This window comes from Typha angustifolia, chromosome 9 (genome assembly GCF_048772165.1).
Source record: "Typha angustifolia cultivar Huaian chromosome 9, ASM4877216v1, whole genome shotgun sequence".
NCBI classification, from domain to species: Eukaryota; Viridiplantae; Streptophyta; class Magnoliopsida; order Poales; family Typhaceae; genus Typha; species Typha angustifolia.
Genome location: NC_133247.1, coordinates 2,478,568 through 2,496,908, shown reverse-complemented (window position 1 = coordinate 2,496,908; position 18,341 = coordinate 2,478,568). Strand labels below are relative to the sequence as shown.

The window sequence follows — 18,341 nt, the reverse complement described above, 5'->3', positions numbered from 1 at the left end:
TTTTATAAATAATAAAAAAATTAAATTTAAATTAACTCAAAAATAATTTAATATTAGACTCATTTTTATAAATAATAAAAAAATTAACTCAAAAGTAATTTAATATTAGACTCATTTTAAAGATCTCGATGAGACCTTTCCAATGTTATTATTTTTGTTAAAAATTAATTAGTAAAACTAATTATATACTTAGCTTAACTAACTAAATTATTTAACAAAGGATATAAATAAAATAAAAATTATTGAATATAATATTTATTTGGCGATTTTGGCATTTTTAAAAAATTGATGTGACAAATAGAGTCCCACTCTATTTTCATGATAGGGCTCCAAATTTGGAGCCCCACTATTCATGGCTCCGGTTGGAGCTCCAAATTTGAAATTTTGGAGCTAGTTGGAAATGCTTTTAACTGACAAAATAGTATCCTCCGGTTCAATTAATTACCGAATCGCCACCCTACGCTCCGCTTGGTACTCTGTCCCACCGGTCACCTCCGCGCCTTCCGATGGGACCCACGACCCGAAGCACGGCACGTAGGCCTTGGGGGATGATCCAACGGTCCCGAGTCGTTCTCATTTCCCTTGATTAATGTACGGGTATGCACGAATCACGGCGAACCGACGACCTTTGTTGAAATAAGCCCTGTCCTAGAACTAGTTGCTAGTTGGAGGACGCGTCTATAGGCTACTGATACTGTGATACAGCCCATTCGGATATAGAGATAAAAAGAAAGAAGTAAATAGTTGTTTTTTTTTTCAAATGAGGTGTTCCAAAAATGTTATATGTTTGTAAGAACCTAAAAGGACCAAATTTATACAGTGTAGGCCCATTACAGTAGATTATAGAAAAGAGGATTTAATGAGAGAAGTGGAAGGATAACGACACCTATATCTGACTAAACTCCGCTTCCCTGCACACCCCCACATCAACGGTCATCGTTCGATCTCCCCTCTTCGCTTCCTTGGGCGACGACAACACTCTGCAGCAATTCCTCCTCGGAGACTGCACCGAAAGAAAATATTTACATAAACAAAACCTTAGAACGTATGCAAATTATAATTCTACAATGTTAATCATTGAAAACGACGTACTCTGTCCCATAATCCCGGGTCGGGCTTCTTGAGGACCACGACCCGGTCGAGCAAGTCGGCTGGGTCGGCCACCTTCCACCGGCAGACCGGGTGCTTCTCACGGTGCCTCTCGTACTCCGTCACGGTGGTCCTCCTCCGGGCGTCGCGTCGTGCCGTTGCGAGGTAGTACACGTGGGGCCTCTGGCAGGGGTTCCGCGCCACGGGGCGGGTGTTGAACGCGTACGCCGTGTAGTCGGCGCGCCGGTACCAGTTCAAGAACGTCCTCGCCGGCATCTCCATCTCCCGCGGCGACATGACGCCGCGCACCACCATGACGGCGAACCCCCACGACACCGATACCGTCCACCTCCGCTCCCGGTCGTAGCATATGGACTGCTGGACGACGGCGGCGGAGTCGAGCCGGACGGGGCCGTCGAAGAGCCGTCGGAGGGCGGCCGCGCGGGAGGGCACCGACGGGAACACCGGCTGCACGACGTCGAGGTGGTGGAGAGAGACGAGCGGCGCGACGGGGTGCGCGGCGAGGAGGCCGAGGAGATCGCCGTAGACGTCGTACTGGTGGAATCCCGGGTGCCTCGTTAGCGGCACGCCGAGCTCCGCCATGCACGCCTGGATCCGGTCATCACTTCCATAAAGCGCCGGGTAACGATGGAGACACCCATCCTGAATCCTATTATTAAAACCAACGAAATTCTAAGTTTCATACATTGATTTCGACGAATATTAATAAACGTATATAGTTTCCTTACTTGGCTAGAGCTGCGGCGAGTGGGCGGCTTATGGCGAACCCGCCGCCGCCGTAGGCCATGCCATAGGAGAAGTAGATGTTTTGGAGGTGACTTTCGGAAAGTGACCCAATGTAGTAGGGCAAGCGGTAGTCGAACTGGGAGAGGACGCGAACCAAGTTGTCCGGGACGAAGACGGTGTCGTCGTCGCCCATGACGAACCACCGCACATTGGGAAGGCCGAGGCGGAAGGTCTCTGAGACAATGCGGGAGATGCGGATCGCGGAGCGGTGGCCCTGCCGGTGAGTGTACGGGAACTTCGAGGTGTCGCCGGAGATCTTGAGCACGGGGAGACCTTTACTAAAAGTTGTCGTGCCGTTGAATTCTTTGACCGGCTTGTCGAGCCAAACGAAGCCGCGCATTTGACCGGGGTTGAACCAGAGCTTGATGTACTCCTTGCGCTTCTCCCATAGCGAGGCGGAGGCGGCGATGCCGAAGACGATGTGGTGGAGGCCGGTGGCGGCGGGGTTGGTCTTCGCTTGTGAAGGGAAGAGCGAGAGGTTAGAGGAGGAGGAGATGGAAGAGACGGCGGTGGTGGTGGTGTTGGGGCAAGGAGGGATAAAGGAGGAGGAGAGGAGGAGGTTGAGATTATAGAAGAGGTAGAGGACGGTAATGGGGAAGACGACGTAGATTAATAGGCGGGAGAAGGAGAGGAGGGGAGGGGAAGGAGACGGAGGCTTAGGTTTGTAGAGACCCCATACGAATGGGGTCCTCATGTTCCTCATGTTGCTCATATTGTTGGTATTGTGAGCAATGGGATAGTTTTCGTTGGTCTGTTTAAGGTTTTGATCTCCTTTCATCTCTATCTCCTCCTCCGAAGCAATGCAGGTGGGGAGACGAGAGACGAGAGCCGAGAGACGAGAGACGAGAGCCGAGAGACGATACCACTAGCTCTCTAATTCGGATCAAGCGAGTTAACTAATCCGATTTATATAAAACCAAAAGATTGGTAGAGTGGCGATGGGGGGGAGGAGGAAGAAGAAGGGAAAGTTGATGAGACGGAAGGAGAAGCAAAACAGGGGGATGGCGTGGCTTTGTGTCAGGTGGAGCATCCTCTCCGTATGGCTCCGCTTCCTCTCTCTCCCTCCTTTTTAATTATTTTTTACTTTTCCCAGCCGCTAATAAGTTATTACAATTACACATTTGGAAGGAAATAGTTTCTGTTTTGCATTTCAGTCCTCTGAGGATGCCGTGGTTCAAGGAGGGCGTGGCATCTGTCCGCGTTAGAGGTTGTCCACCAAAGTAGGTTTTCATTGTTCATTTATGGCCGTCAGCTGTCGCGATTCGGGTTCTCTTGTGAGTAGTTAATGCACTCCGACATGCCATTGGTGATCGAGGTTGGGTGTAACAATTCGGAATATCGATGCAGCCATTTAATTTTACTAGTAAAGTTTTTTATAGGTTTCATTAAAAGTGAGGATGTGAGCTAGTGATGATTAGCTTTCCTGAACTTTCAATCCTTTTGTCTTAAAAAAGTTAAAGTAGATTACTAGGAAATAAAACTAACCTCATCGCCAGCATGTGGAACGTCAGTGACGCTCATGATACTATAGATAAGAAAGCGAGCTCTGCTTGTCTAATATCTTTCGCTGAAACTTTTTCAACATTTGTCAAGGTGGAAACTATAGTTGGGAATGCTGACCTAGTTTGCTTATAATAAACAAATGCCCAATGTTTTGTTATAAACTATGACATCTGCTATTGTGATAAGTAAATTGGTGCCAGATACCTACCGTCTATACAAATTTGACAATTTGGGCATTGAAAAAGGGGGGGACATCTGACCATACGAAGATTTTGCGGCATTATACTTGTTTCGTTCATACCCCAAGTTTCCATTACACCTAGACCAATAGTCCACATGCAAAGCATTATGTAAATATAACTTTATTGCTGAGGAGGTGACAGCTTACCTTCTTTAGTCTTAGATTAAATTAAAAGAAATGGATTCTTATGGACAAGAAAAGGCCTACCAAACCAAAAGTCTTCAGGTAATGCACTTGTTGTCGGGCGATCCAATCTATTTTACAAGTTGGGCTGGGCTTAAAAGTGATAGAAGAAAGTCTGAGATGATCTAGACTCGAGAGGCCCAGCCCGTTGTACTTTTACAGCTTTGACCGTAGAACACCGACACAACCACCAACTCGTGGCAAGTTGGAAGGACACCACCTGTGATACAAGAGGTTACAGAGTCGACTCCCAGTGAAATTTTGTGGAGTAAATTATTTTTATAACACCGACACCCAACTCCGTGCTTAAATTGTACCATTAATTAAGATTTACTCGACCAATAATGGAGGGATCGAGTCAACTTCCTCAGACCAACGTGTCAAGTTCCGGTTGGATGCGAGGTCTTGTGCTGTAGCCTGGCTTCCATGTAATTAATTGTAGTGGCTACCGAACGAGCGGAGGAGTTGGGTGCCTTTTCCGAGAAGCCGACGCTGGGATATCACTCATATCATAGGACTATTTTAGATCCGTTCTTTACTAGATTGCAACCGAAAGCTGGAAGACTGGGAACTATATGTCGATATGAGGGGAAGAAGTAGTAACAGAAGAAGCTCTTCATTGCTCAAAGGTCAAGAGTATAATTCAATCAACAAACGAAAGCTGGAATTATCTACAAAGATTAGATTTCCTAATCACGACCCAAGTAACAAGAATTGGTCTCTTTCTATGTACAATTGCCCAAATCTAAGACTCAATTAAGAGGAGGGGATTAGCTGGTGAGGCAGAAACAAAGTGGGACTCGACAAAGGCGAGGAAGGAGAAGAGGGGAAATGGTAATCGAAGTAGTCGTAATCCAAAGGCTCCACCACGAAGCTCCGCTCGCCAGTCGGCGGCTCCGCCGCCTCCGCCGGCATGAGAGGCGCGCGGCAGAGAGGACACGTCCGCTGCTCGTGCCCCATCCAGCGGTCGAGGCAGCCCCGGTGGAACACGTGGCGGCAGTTGGCGAGGCGCCTCACCTCCTCGCCGCCCTCGAAGTCGTAGAGGCAGACAGCGCAGCTCTCGCCGACCTCGCCCTCGGCCGCGAGCTCCTCGTAGCGGACGACCGGGAGCGCCTCGTCGACCACGGCGCGCCTGTGCTCCGGCGGCCGGAAGCGGAAGCTGCCCATATGCTGTGGCGGTGGGTCCGGCCCGTCGGAGTCGAGGAGGTCGCCGAGGCCGACGGCTTGGAAGACCCAGGAAAGAAAGCGGCGTAGGGAGCCGAGGAAGAGGACCAGGTGGAGGAGGAGCCGTGGGAGTTGCATCTCGGAGTAACCTACGGGGAAGCCCATCTCTAAGAAATTAAGCAATTAAGTCCTCGAGGAATTCCTAATCTTGTCCATTTGGGCAAGATCGAGATGGGTGGTATTTATAGAGGAGGAGGGGTTGGTATTGACCATGGTCAAGGACGGGAATAACGCGGAAATCTCATGTGAATGTGATGGGCTCGGGCTAAGATTAAGAAGAAGTGGAAGGTTGGGGCAGGATTAGTTTAGTGGCAATCTTGGTGTTTGCTTGTGATAAACTGATAAAGAAAAAGGATGGTTACTGGAAGCTGCACCTTCCCACGAACTTACGCACCAATTTGATAGCTCTTTTCCCTTTCAGCACGTCAACATGTGGGCCCCAGACTTTTATTCTTCTGTCCCATATTTGCATTTAACAACCTAAATTTAAGCATTTTTTTTATAAAAAGATTCATAAAAATGAGGTGTGTTTTGTAAAATACTTAAAATTGGAGAGCTGCACTGTACATATAGCCACGGCAAATTTAATATTTTATTAAGTTTTTTTTTGCCGGTATGTATCCAAGGATAGATCTGTCATGGAGTGCGAAAGGAACAGCTACGAGATTCTTTGTCTCATTCACTGCTCAAGTAGACAGTGGCCTGCCCTAGCTTGGAACTCTGCCTACCAAAACTGAACACCGTCAGTATAATCCAACACCACTGCCTAATCAATTTAAAAACCTATATAAATTCACAAGGATTCAATTAAAAAATTTACTGTCTTATATTTCCCCTCAAATTGCTCGTTTCTTATATTGCAATATAGTTGGTTATGTTCTTTTACCCTCGTATCAAAATTATTTAAAAAAAGATAAACTTTGTCAAAATTAAATAATTAAAATCTCGTTTTTCTATTTATCCACGTGCAGCTCACAAGGGTGACAGATGAAAGGGCGTATTAGAATTGGCTTTGAGTCAATTAATTGCCTAATATTGATTAATAAATTGTTACTGTTAGTGGATTAGGACAGGTCGTAGAGATATTCAAAGACAAATAGTATGGGAAAAGGGAGGAGGGATTCCTTCTTATCTGCGGTAATCTAAATCCATAATATACGGCACGCTTAACTAATCATATTTAAGGAGATGATGGCATGATCTCCACGTCGTTGATGTATCTAACTCTGTACAGCTGGATCCTAATGCAACTCTTATCGTTATCTTGGGAGATAATAAAAATTAATCCATCAACTAAAAGCCTTAACGTGATAAAGAAAGAGAGGATTAGATCTTTACATTATAATATTTCAATATGTTTCTCTCTAAATGTGTTTGGGTTAAGGACTGCAGACCTGCCCCTAATGAACATTTTCGTTTTTTTGGTTGGAACTGTGAATAGATATTTTTTTGGGATGAATTATATCTTATATTTTTACTATTTATAAAATAAGCTCAGTAGATTTGTTAATTAAACTTCTGTGTTAACTTAACTATATTAAAAAAATTATAAAAATATCTTTAATTAAGTTACTAAGAGTGTTTTAGTTATTTTAGAAATAATAATATTTAAATTAAAATTTTATTAAAAAAAGGGCAGTGTTAAGAAAACCAGAACTACGTCAGCAATCTTGGAGCGAAGCGGGCAGTTCGGAATCATCGGTTTATGGTTGTTGAGTGAGAGAGAGAGATAAATGAGGCAATATCTTTTGCAACTAAACTGGGTGTGGAGTGATTGACCAAACTACTTCTGTTCTAATTTTTTTATTTATTATTAAAATAAATATATTTTACTGTATTCCTAACTAAAACACTAAAATTATAATTATTTTATATTTTTATACACCGTTGATTAATTCAGTATTTTTATTATACAATAAAATAGGTAAACTTATTTTAATTAATAATTTAATAAATAAGTTATATTGGTAAAAAAGGAAACTAGAGTGAGTGGGTAGGAAATAGGAATGGTTAAGATTTAGACCGGCAAGCGCACGTGAAATGGCGGGTACACCGTAAGCAAAGAATCTCCACGAAGTGTCTCATCTCGCATACAGCGTAACAGCGGAGACCAGTCTATTATAAATTACAAGTACTTCTTCTTTTTTATCTTTTTTTAGTTACTTTCTACTTATTTAATAAACCTTTATAGATTTCCTTCTTCCCTCTTTTGTCACTATTCTTTTTTCTTTTGACGAAGATAAAATAGATAGACTTATTTTAGGTCACTAGTTGACCTGGCAATTATAGCACTATTTGTTTCCTTCTCTTGGTGGAGGTGATGAGGAGGTAAATAAGCAACGTCCCCCTCATCTCTCTTCAATTAAAGAAAGCCATGGTTTCAGCTGTCCGGGTCTAGCAAATTTATGACAAAAGATTATGACTTCTATTTCAAATTGACATGTTACAGAAAAATTATATTTAAATTCATTATTATAGTTTTTTTATTTTTGAATATTAATATAAGTGTCTAAATCATATGCCGGGGACGGTTGACTTTTTGTTTAGCTTAAAATTTACGAGTCTAATTCAAAATTCAGTGTATTATGTGTTTCTTATAAAAAAAATGTTTTATATTGCTTTTTTTGATTAATTTTATAAAAAATAATTAGGTTTATACGTGTCACCTTGCCGGTAGTAGAACAATTAGATGCTTTTTAGTATCTTAGATGAACAAAATGTTAAATGTCTTACTATTCTACTTGATAATTAGTACAGTGGTTGAGATCCTATCTATTCATCACGATGTTATGGATTTAATACCTTAATAACTTATATTGAATGATATTATTAATGCCTGAAGAGGCCGTCATTAAAATTTGAATTGATGGGACTAGAATAGTCAAATGTGTAACTTATGTGTTGACACACATCCAATGATGTGCCTCACTTAGTTGGCAGCAATTATCTATTCCTATATTATGGGAAATAAAATAAAATATAATTTTTCTACTAATATAAATTGCACAATAGTTACCTCAAAAAGATTTAATATTGATCGAAGCCCATAAATGTGTAAAAAATTTCTATATTCACGCATGATTATAGCACAGTGGCTCACAAATTACCAAATAAATCCAGGAAAAGATTGCCTACATGTCCACACTATTTGGTGGTTGGGCAGCCAAGTGCATAAGTCATCTAAAAGTTGAAGTATAAAGTTGTAGAAGCAAAATTAAAGTGATTTGATAGTTATTCACATACTGACAATAACTAAAACTTTCGGCAATCTTAATAGGTTTTGCTGTCTTCCCCAACAAAAGCAATCAAGATTACTACTTACTTAGTTACCCTAAAATATAATTCTTAAGAGAGATTGCACTAAAAACTACATATTAGGATCTGCTTAGCCATCAAATTAGATATTGGCACGAGGTTCTCGAGCTTTACTAAAGAACTGTGACAAATTGCTCTCATCTCCTTGTCTGGTGCATTAGTGGGTGAGGCCCATTCATACGTAACTCTCGCCCATTATTGCTAGTAATGATGAATCATACCAAGAAAAGTTAATGTCTTCATGCAATGGCAAATAGTGTAGGTAGTTAATGATGATGATATATATTATCTCACGCATAAGGAGTGAAAGTTGCTCCATTAATTTCTCTCCTTTAATTTCTTTGATGGGTTGGATAGTGATTTAGGCCGGCCCAAAATTTAACCAAGCTATTGGTTTGAGGCCAGGCTTAAATATACCTAGGTGCATAACACTAACTAGGGCCGTAGCCCCATTTCTGAATCCAATTACTGGGTCTTGTCCTATTGAAACAAGTCAATGTATCAATCACGCACATTCAACAACTATAGTTATATGTAGAAGTGTTCAAATAAGAGATATATAATTGTACTATGAGTGATAAGGTCCACTGGGGTCTTGATGTGTTTTTAGAAGTGATCTCCGGGTTGGTCAAGTTTGAATTAGGTATTTCAAGCTAACTGGGCTTGGATCTCTATTTGCTGTCTTCCCATCAATTGCTTTGGCCGGATGCAAGCATATTAAAGATATAGAAAAAAAAAATTCAAATTTTACTTATCTGTGGTTAAGCCTTAACTCACTTCACTAAAAAGTAACAATCTGGATTTGAATATAATTGTAATAGGATAAAGTGATACAAATAAAATTATATATAAGTAAACTTATGCCTAACCATAAGAATGTAAAATATAGTTTACCCTACAATGATTTTTGTAATATTATGAATGGGCCCAAAAGAATGGGCCGAGCTTGGGCAGGCCCAAATCAGATAAGAAGAGCTCTTATGAAGTAACAAAAATACCGACAATATTTAAGCTTCTTCTCAAAGTATCTTTTAGCAAATAGACATATAAGAGCCAATATAAAACACTAAATGATTAGAAAAAATACACTAAATGAAGATCCTCGGGGAATTAAAATAGAAACACCCATTGTTATTGCCGCAGGATTCATCATATTTTCTTCACCGAACTAGAACTCACTGGAATTTGTTCCAGCAAATTCTCGTAATATGTACATTTTAATCAAATTGAATACACGTGGGAATGTACATCGTTATGTGGAGAGCAAAAATTGGGCATCAATTGCTTACAATTGATGATGGCTATCTTCAAATTTGAATGACAATATATGATAAATACACGCTTCTTTCCACTACCAAAATACTGGAGATCTTTCTCGCTCTTCATATTTTGGTTGGCCCGCCTTTAGTTTTACCTACAAAGAACAAACAAACTTTGGTAAGAAATATCATCGATTAGAACGAACTCTCTATCAAAATAACAAAATTGTTGTTAAAATTAACAAAAACATATAGATAACTAAAATATTATTATCTCTTAAAGATTGAATGTAAATGATTTATCATTAAACTATTTCTAATCGAATGATAATAATTCTCGGTGGCAATTATGATAGTTTGAATCACAGTGATGTCGACTTAACAACGACACCATTAAATTTTTTACAAAAGAATTCAGTGGCAATTATGTAAAAAAATCGTTTGGCAGAGAGAAGGAACACACTGCTACTCACCGCTTCAATGTCTATTCTGTAAACGAGCAGCTTGCGCCGCTCCTTGCAACTGGTTCGGTACGCCATTCCAATGTGCGCCAAAGCCAAAGCCAACGACGCCAAGAACAACGCCTCCACCGCCACAATCTTCACCTCCTTCCCCACAAACACATCAATACTGATCGCCTTCAACACCACATAACCCATCGAAGACAAACTGCACGCCGTCGTAATCCCAAGATAAGCTCCTTTCCCATCGCAAACAACATACGTACCTACACATATATCAAAAGGATTAAAGATTAAAGCAACAGATGAGATTAATTAGGGTTGTTTATGTATAGGGATTAGTTCGTACATAGGATGATCAAAGATCTCGCGATGGATATGATGGGCACGTCAATCAGGGAGGATCGGAAAGTGAAGTTCTTCAAGCGACTGGATAACGAGTTGTGGTGAAGGGAGGTGGATAGAAGAGAAGCTGGGAGGAGAAGATCTAAGACTACGATTAGAAGCGGAGGGGCGCAGATGAAGAGGAGGGAAGCCAACATGGAGAGGAGGAAGAATAGGGTCTTGGCCCATCTCCACGGCCGATCCCAAAACCTCGACGTCTTCTTCTCCATGGGAGGGAGGTTTTGCGTTTCTTGAGAATAGAGTAGAAGAGAAAAGAAGAGAGAGAGAGAGAGAGAGAGAGAGAGAGAGAGAGAGAGAGTGGGGTGGTTCTTAGATTGTTTAATATGTTTATAAGTCTTTGCCTTCACACGAAGGGTAGGCTCGTCAGAGTCAAAGAGGGTATGCGAGTGGGTTTGACTCGCTAACCGCTAATGTTTCTTTATGGTGTTACTGTTGCACGTTAATCCTTAGGATTATTGATAAAAAGCTGTGAGAATGGATTAGAGGTTTGGTGTTTGTTATTAGTTGTAGTTGTTTTCTATTTGCTCTCTAATTTAGATCTTCCAGAAGAATAGGATTTTTCAATAAAAAAAATTAAGAAATAAAATTTTGGGTCCACAGGCAGTCGTTATTGTATCCGATGGCTTGAACCTTCTTGTAGTCAAACTTTGAATGCCAAGCAGACCAAATTCGGCACAAGATTCGAAAGAGTATTGGATTCCTTTTCTTTCACACACACACACACAAAAGAACCTGTTATTTATCCTATAATTTTGAATAAAGTATGCATTACTTAATATACGACCTCCTTATCTCTTTATTCGTCTACGTCTTGATAAGTACCTTTGTACATGATAGGGTAACTAATTACGTTAGAGATGTTAATTTAGTTGTTTTGTTTTAATCTCTTAGGTCCTTTTCACAATATAATAAAAAATGTTATCTTGGTCTATAAAATATGAAGCATTGTGACGGCGGGTCTCGTTGGGAGATAGAGATAAAAGATATTAGGTGACAAAACTGGCACTGCACTTCGACGTGTTCTCCACCGTAGGAAATGCCGGCTAATGTCATCAATTTTGACCTCTAGAAAGATGAAAAGATAAAAGAAAAGAAAAAAAAAATCTCTTTAAAAAGTGGGGCCCCTGGATCTCTATCATTTGTATAAATAAATGCCTACAATCACATGATGTTATGCTTAGATAATAATCTCATCTTTGAAAGCAACATCAGAAAAAGAAATGGATATTAAAGTGTGAGATAACTACATGCATTTCTTGAGTTTGCTTTTTAACATATAGATTTCATAAATTATTTCATATATTTCACTATTAAGACACCAGACTAATTGAAAAGGCTAAGTAATCCTATAAAATATTATTTATCCTTTCTTTTAAAATATAAAAGATAAGAAAAACCATACAACAAGACTCCTTGAGATATTTTTAATGATTTAGATAATCTATATTTTAAAATAAATTAGAAAAAAGATATATGAACAATGATAATGGTTCAGTGGATTTAAGTGTAATTAACTCTTAAAGTATCTGGTTAAGTTCTTAAGATGATATCATTAGTAACGAGAAAAAGGGTAAGACATGAGTGAGTTGCATGCACTGAATCTAATCTATTTGTAAACTATCATATGGAATTTATTAAGCTGATGACGACTTTCCATAACGTTAGTGACTGATATGAAAGTATATATATATATATTGAGAGAGAGAGAGAGAGAGAGATAAGGATAAGAGGGAGATTGGAATAGGATCTAAAGCAAAATAATGACGCGAGACTGGATATGGATTCGAGTGGATCTTTTTTTTTGCATGTGGCGATAGATAGAAGTGGTTAGCTTGGAACCAATATTTGTATTATGTGCTATTGGTTATCTTTAATGCATTTGGGGAAGATTTGAAATGAGTACGATTTTGATACAAATTTATGGGTTACAACACCAAATGTTGGGACAAGAGGTAGGGTGGGATTCAGTGCGAGTTGACCCCCATATAGATTAGTCAAGGCATACAAATGTGCGTCTATGCATCATAGAGCACTTAGTGGAATCACACTGGAAGTCTAATCACAAATAAAGATAAATTAAGTTATAATTAGAAGTGTAGATTCAATTTGGTGGGAGAGACGATCACAATCATGGTATTACCTTGATAGTCCGTCCCCTCATCTCATTTCGAACATAATTACAACCATTGAAACTATGAATTGAGACTCTTTTTTAATACGTCAGACATTATCTTTATGTCAAAATTGAAAAGATGGACACACCCTATTCTTTCTCGCCACTCGCCCTGGGTTCGACACGAGGACTAAAACACTGGATCGAACTTGATTGAAGTCTAAGCTCAATTATTTGAGAGCTTTTGGGCCGGCCCAGATGTGGAACCATCTTTAGAAGGTATAAAGTAATTAAAGTGTAAGAATTAGACCCTAGATTAACTATATCAAGCCACACCCTAAATTCCCATAAATAAATGTAATTTACCCAATCATAAGATTAACTTAACTAACAGTTAAAGATGAATCAAAACATTGATTTATAATTTAAAATGCTGCGATCTATCTATCTATTCAAAAATACTTCCATATCCTCTAATGAAATTGATTAAAGGGTGATATTAATAATTCGTAATATTCTCCTATTTAAACAATTAGTTAACTCTCCAGTATGTCGTGTCTCTTGCACAATACTTTTGGCATGAGAATTTCTCATTGTATCTCTTTCACTAACCAACCGATCCTAGTCTTGTAGCCATACCAATTTCCTATTCAAAATATTCACCATATTACTTGCATTTGATTCCACAGCAAAAGAATGTATTCCTCTCTAGAAGCAAGTCCCATTTCAAACATGACGTTTTTATTAGACTCGTCTGAAATTGACTTCTATGACCCATTTAACACATTCTGATTTCAAATCTTATTTAAATCGATTTGTTTTTCAAAGCTGACTAAACCTATACCAATTTCATTTGACTAGTTTGTTCGAGAAACCTCACGTTTGCAAATACGTAGACAGTTTGAGAGGGGTTATAATATAGTTAAAATATAATATGTTATTTATAATATTTTTATTTGGCATATGATGATTTTGCATACAGTATACTATGTATCATGTATCCCACTGTTTAGGTGAAAATAATTCTCCAAGTAAGTCAGTTGGTTCCTGATAAAACAACTCCTCTCTTATACAATAATTAGTTTAACTTTAACTTTAAATAATATTATAGAGAAGTTATTTAATAATTTGGTAGCTTAGTTCGATTGAATTGATGGCTTGGTATTGTGATTAGCTAGAGGAACAGTTCGGCAGATCGACGGCTTGGAATATATTTCGACTGCGTTTGGTTCAAAGTAATTATTCGACGACGCATATAGTTTAAAGTCTAGACAACTAAAAGCTTGGTGGAACCTAAATACTTTACTATCTAGGAAGAGTTGCGCTTCGTAAGGTCTATATTTAACCTTGGGGCTTATACATGGTAGGTAATCACTTAACGTCACTAGCACGGTTTATAAAGTTCACGTGTCTATCCTGTAATACCCGATCGTAGCAAAACGTTCCGCTCCGCATCGGGGCTAACCCGATCCCTCTTTGCCGCATCAACACGCTTGTTGATCTTTATGCCGCGTCCCCGAAGGATGGTTCTCGAAAAGGCCGGAGGAGAGAAAACAGAATCACCGTTTTACGTTGACCGGGCGTCAAGAAGAGGAAAGCGAGATCCTTTTCCAAGTTCCCACCCTCTCTTTTGTAAATTTTGGATCTTGGAGGAGGTTTTCGAGCTCGCTCTCTTGAATCTTTGGTTTCATTCGGATCGATGTCGTCTCAGGCATACATGGATAAGGTGCAGCTCCGGCAGAGCTACCGGAATCTGTGGCACACGAATCTCATGAGCACAATCCAGGCCGACTTCCCTTGTAAGTTATCGATCTCCTTTTTCTTCTCGATCCAATTCGGTTGCTGCACTTGGCGATCGCTGATGGAATTGAGCGATTCTTTCTCTGCAGATTGTTGTTTGTCGCTCTGGTGGTGAGTGTTTTGATCTGTGTCCATTCTCGATCCAATTCGGAGATTACGAAACAATGCTGTTTCTTTGTTATATCTTCTTCTTCTCTTGTACGTAATGCTGAATGTTATTTAAATAGAGCATGATTTTGCTGGATTAGGGCTAGGTTTTAGTGCAAGTGGGACTTGCGAATCTTTTGTTCTCTTTTATCCTTTATCCTTTTGTTTCTGCTAAGTTATATTAAAGAATAGAATATTTAATTGCATATCTATCTGTCAAGATGGAACCTTATATTTTTACCTGGAAATGATATTATACTAACACAGAATCTTCCTCTAGATCCCTAAGAAGCCACCAATTTGTTTGACAAAATATCAGTGAATTATTTCAGTTCAGGATCTAAGAGTGTAATCTACGAAAAGTTAGGATTTTCGAAATATTCTAAGCTAAATACATTCGTAGAAATGAAGTAACCTGTTTAACCTAGTTACGAATGTCTGTGTGTAACGCCAGTTAGGAAGAAATCTGGAAAAAATTCACTTCTGTATTTAGATTGTACATCCTTTTCTTTTCCCGATAATAGATTGTACACCTTGATATTAAGAATGGTACTTGAATCCCTATGGTTAAAATATGTACTAGCTAGACTTCTCAATGTTGAAAAATTCTTGTCTCCTCTCTTAGTGTTTTGAGGTGATGGCTAATTTCACCATATGTAGCCTACTAGTTGGACTTGGAATCAAACAATTCATAACAATGGCCAAGCTGGCGGCCTACCAACATGTCGCATGAGGGGTACAGCAAGGCACCTCTCCTAGCATCTTCGTAGCTCGTTATCGAGCTTGCCGTCGTCGCACGGGTGCGAGTGGTGATGACGACGACGAGTAGTGAAGGGTGAAAGTGAGTGGTGCCCCTTTATCCTTATCTTTTTCTCTTCCTCTTTTGTGGTATGACCGGCAAATACCATAGCACGTGTTGTACCGACCATTTTCGTGCCTGTGGCACGGCCATCCTTGCAACTAATTATAGTCATACACATCTCATTGTTTCTTGTCATATTAAAAGATCTTATTGTGTCAGCTTCATACGTTTAAAAGTACTATGAAATCCAACACATAAGATTCAGTCTACCGTCTTATACCTTTTGTCTGAAAGTTTTGTTTGATAAAAGCTTCTATTATGTTTTTAAGCTTGCAAGAATTAATACTTAATAGATCATCTGCATGTAAGCATAGCACTGCACAGACATCTTATAATTTTACAACATTGACAGTCGATAAGTTGATTTGTAACTATTCTAATAGCTAAACTTATCATATTCACTATATAGACGACAAGCGTGCATCTTACTCTAATTACAGAATGTTCTTATTGCTTTTGTTTGCTATATTAGATGGATTTGCTTGGGTTATGCTGATGTTCACATTATCTGTTGCCACACCTTAGTCTTATCCAGGACAGTTCTATTGAAGGAACTTATCCCTACTTTGTTCTTTGGATAACGTTTTCACTAACTTTAATCTGCCTCTATTTTATCTAATGTGCTTATTTTCTTAGTGGGCCATGCGTGTCCTACATGCTTCGCAAACGAGCTCTCTATAATGACATGTCAAGGTAATCATGGTTCATTCTCTCCCCACTCCCTCCCCCCCTCCCAACACACACACACACTCCACCGCAATTTTGGTTTATGCCAGTGTCCTTTTACCATATTTACATGTTTGCTTGTATTACAGGTATGTATGTTGTGCTGGCTATCTACCATGTAGTGGGAAGTGTGGAGAAAGCCGGTGTCCTGAATTTTGCCTGGCCACTGAGGTACCCCTGCTTCTTTTTTTCTTTTCTTTTCTGATTGTATCCCGTCACAAATTGAAATATTTCAATTTCGAATGATATGATAGAATAGCAATTTATCAAGGCTTCATAGAACTATGTGACTACTTGTGGTTTCTTATTAAATAAGGAAATTCAAAAGTACCAGATGCATTATAACCAGTTTCTACTTCTTTCTATTGCCATATCAATATTTTAATTCAACTACAAGCAGTTATCATGAATGGATTTCAGTATTTATTTCTAGAACTGATACTGTTAATGATCTGGTTTTATTCAAAAGATGAAAATAAGGATGTATCATTGGTTTTATTCAAATGATCTGGTTTTATTTGTTACAGGATAGTTAATGTTCTTTCCTACTCCCAAAACCTTAATAACTTCTAGTCCTTTTCTTATTCCAACCCCTATCCATCATTGATTTGATCCATTCTGGGTTTAGACATGGAAGAAGACTTCTCAGTCTTTGGGATCAGGATCGAAAAAAAGGAAATTGAATCCTTAACTAATCAGGATGCTATTGCAACTATGGGGTGTATGTTCTTTTTAGGGTAGTCCTGAGCTTGGTGAAGCAGTTGTCATATGTACCCGAGTTCAGAACCCTCTCATGTGAAGGAATTTCTTTGGTGTTAAATGTTATAGCTTCAACTGCAGTGAGTGGTATATACTTTTAGGCATATATCATGAAGCAAAAGTTCTCAAACTTTTGGCAATTAGATGTCCTGGGACTATTAGCTGAACATGATTTTTGTTTTTCAGGTTTTCCTGTGTTTTGGTAACTCAGTTGCCTCAACCCGCTTCTTGCTGCAAGATGAGTTCAACATTCAGACAACTCAATGTGACAACTGCATTATCGTATTGCTTTCTTAAACCCTAGCTGTTACCATTGTTCATCAAAGCTTCTCTTTATTTTTCCCATATTGAACCCAGCTATTTTCTCTTTTGGCAATTTAACTATGTATGTACATTTGACTTCAGGGATTCATGTTCTGCCTCCAACAAGTCGCTTGCATTTTCTCCATTGTTGCAGCTATTGTTGGAAGCGAGGAACTATCAGAAGCTTCCCAGATTCTTTCTTGTTTTTCTGACTTAGTCTACTGCACGTAAGAATATTCGATGGCCTTCTTTCATCTAAATATTTTTTTCTCAGAGCTCTAAAATCTGTTTGTATACTTGCATCTTCTTTGCAGAGTCTGTGCATGTATGCAGGTAAACAAGAATTCTCTGGCTATGTCGAAACATTTCTAACCTTTAATATGTGAAACTCTATTGATGCCATCGTGACGTGAGTGCAGACACAGCATAAAATCGAAATGGATAAGAGAGACGGCAAGTTTGGGCCGCCAGGAGTAATGGCAGTGCCTCCAGTCCAGCAGATGTCCCGCATTGATCAGCCTATTCCAGCTCCTGTTGGGTATTCACCTCAGTCGGCATACGGACAACCCTATGGCTATCCACCACCAGCTCAGGGCTATCCTCAAGCTCCATACCCTGCGCCTGGTGCTTATCCTCCTCCTGGTTCTTACCCTCCACCTGGTTACTACCCCAAGTAGAGAAAAACATGCCCTTGATTCCTTGAAAGTGTCAAATACTTGCAAACATGTTCAGTGTAGATTTTCTCATGTTCTAGCTCGCTGAAATACATTTATTAGCCAACTTTTATATCTGGGTATTATGGATCGGGATTAATTGTTGAATTTTGTTTGCGTGTTACATATTCCTATGTAACTACTGGTGATGTTTCACTGGGTAAAGATCTTTGTTTACTGAATACTTGTGGATATGGAGCTATAAGATTGTTTTAAGAGTTACTCAGTTGTGCTTCTCCAAATCTTGGGCCGCATTCGGTAGCACTTCACTGATACTTCCTTTTTAGTTTATATGCTGCACTGATACTTCCTCATATCGTGCTAGTGAAGGGATCTTTCTTATGGAATCCGGGGAAAGTATTTTGGGTGCTTTCGGTGTCTCACGGGGATGCTAGTTGAATCAAGTTGGCATTTGTTTTGGCTAGACTTTA

The 18,341-nt window shown here is 39.5% G+C and overlaps 4 protein-coding genes across 5 annotated transcripts; 1 reads left to right on the top strand and 3 right to left on the bottom strand.

Moving 5' to 3' along the window:
- Nucleotides 1–728: 728 nt before the first annotated feature.
- On the bottom strand, nucleotides 729–3,301 carry LOC140766562 (uncharacterized). The gene is made up of 3 exons (XM_073105968.1): nucleotides 1,839–3,301; nucleotides 1,093–1,759; nucleotides 729–1,003 (listed from the first exon to the last, which is right to left on the bottom strand). Exons 1-3 carry the CDS (start codon nucleotides 2,672–2,674, stop codon nucleotides 887–889), a joined length of 1,620 nt encoding a protein of 539 aa, XP_072962069.1. The 5' UTR covers nucleotides 2,675–3,301; the 3' UTR covers nucleotides 729–886.
- Nucleotides 3,302–4,420: 1,119 nt separating this feature from the next.
- LOC140766566 (brassinosteroid-responsive RING protein 1-like) lies at nucleotides 4,421–5,217 on the bottom strand. The gene has a single exon (XM_073105972.1). The coding sequence runs from the start codon at nucleotides 5,150–5,152 to the stop codon at nucleotides 4,580–4,582; it is 573 nt and encodes a 190-aa protein (XP_072962073.1). The 5' UTR covers nucleotides 5,153–5,217; the 3' UTR covers nucleotides 4,421–4,579.
- Nucleotides 5,218–9,472: 4,255 nt separating this feature from the next.
- LOC140767143 (uncharacterized) lies at nucleotides 9,473–10,768 on the bottom strand. The gene is made up of 3 exons (XM_073106954.1): nucleotides 10,432–10,768; nucleotides 10,095–10,348; nucleotides 9,473–9,776 (listed from the first exon to the last, which is right to left on the bottom strand). Exons 1-3 carry the CDS (start codon nucleotides 10,694–10,696, stop codon nucleotides 9,714–9,716), a joined length of 582 nt encoding a protein of 193 aa, XP_072963055.1. The 5' UTR covers nucleotides 10,697–10,768; the 3' UTR covers nucleotides 9,473–9,713.
- Nucleotides 10,769–14,047: 3,279 nt separating this feature from the next.
- On the top strand, nucleotides 14,048–18,132 carry LOC140767085 (uncharacterized). 2 transcript variants are annotated; one of them, XM_073106866.1, is made up of 8 exons: nucleotides 14,048–14,399; nucleotides 14,490–14,511; nucleotides 16,046–16,102; nucleotides 16,225–16,306; nucleotides 17,081–17,176; nucleotides 17,300–17,424; nucleotides 17,512–17,530; nucleotides 17,617–18,132. In XM_073106866.1, the coding sequence occupies exons 1-8, from the start codon at nucleotides 14,300–14,302 to the stop codon at nucleotides 17,872–17,874; spliced, it is 759 nt and encodes a 252-aa protein (XP_072962967.1). In that variant the 5' UTR covers nucleotides 14,048–14,299; the 3' UTR covers nucleotides 17,875–18,132. The 2 variants fall into 2 exon arrangements, with proteins under 2 accessions (XP_072962967.1, XP_072962968.1); XM_073106867.1 differs by having other exon boundaries at nucleotides 14,490–14,598.
- Nucleotides 18,133–18,341: the final 209 nt, after the last annotated feature.

Coding starts and splice junctions, on each gene's coding strand:
- LOC140766562 (XM_073105968.1), bottom strand. CDS start 2,674: ATGAAAGGAGATCAAAACCTTAAACAGACCAACGAAAACTATCCCATT. Junction 1,760..1,838: donor CTCGCCGCAGCTCTAGCCAA/GTAAGGAAACTA, acceptor TTTTAATAATAG/GATTCAGGATGGGTGTCTCC. Junction 1,004..1,092: donor ACCCGGGATTATGGGACAGA/GTACGTCGTTTT, acceptor CTTTCGGTGCAG/TCTCCGAGGAGGAATTGCTG.
- LOC140766566 (XM_073105972.1), bottom strand. CDS start 5,152: ATGGGCTTCCCCGTAGGTTACTCCGAGATGCAACTCCCACGGCTCCTC.
- LOC140767143 (XM_073106954.1), bottom strand. CDS start 10,696: ATGGAGAAGAAGACGTCGAGGTTTTGGGATCGGCCGTGGAGATGGGCC. Junction 10,349..10,431: donor GAGATCTTTGATCATCCTAT/GTACGAACTAAT, acceptor ATATATGTGTAG/GTACGTATGTTGTTTGCGAT. Junction 9,777..10,094: donor ACAGAATAGACATTGAAGCG/GTGAGTAGCAGT, acceptor TGTTCTTTGTAG/GTAAAACTAAAGGCGGGCCA.
- LOC140767085 (XM_073106866.1), top strand. CDS start 14,300: ATGTCGTCTCAGGCATACATGGATAAGGTGCAGCTCCGGCAGAGCTAC. Junction 14,512..16,045: donor TGTTGTTTGTCGCTCTGGTG/GTGAGTGTTTTG, acceptor TTATTTTCTTAG/TGGGCCATGCGTGTCCTACA. Junction 16,103..16,224: donor CTCTATAATGACATGTCAAG/GTAATCATGGTT, acceptor CTTGTATTACAG/GTATGTATGTTGTGCTGGCT.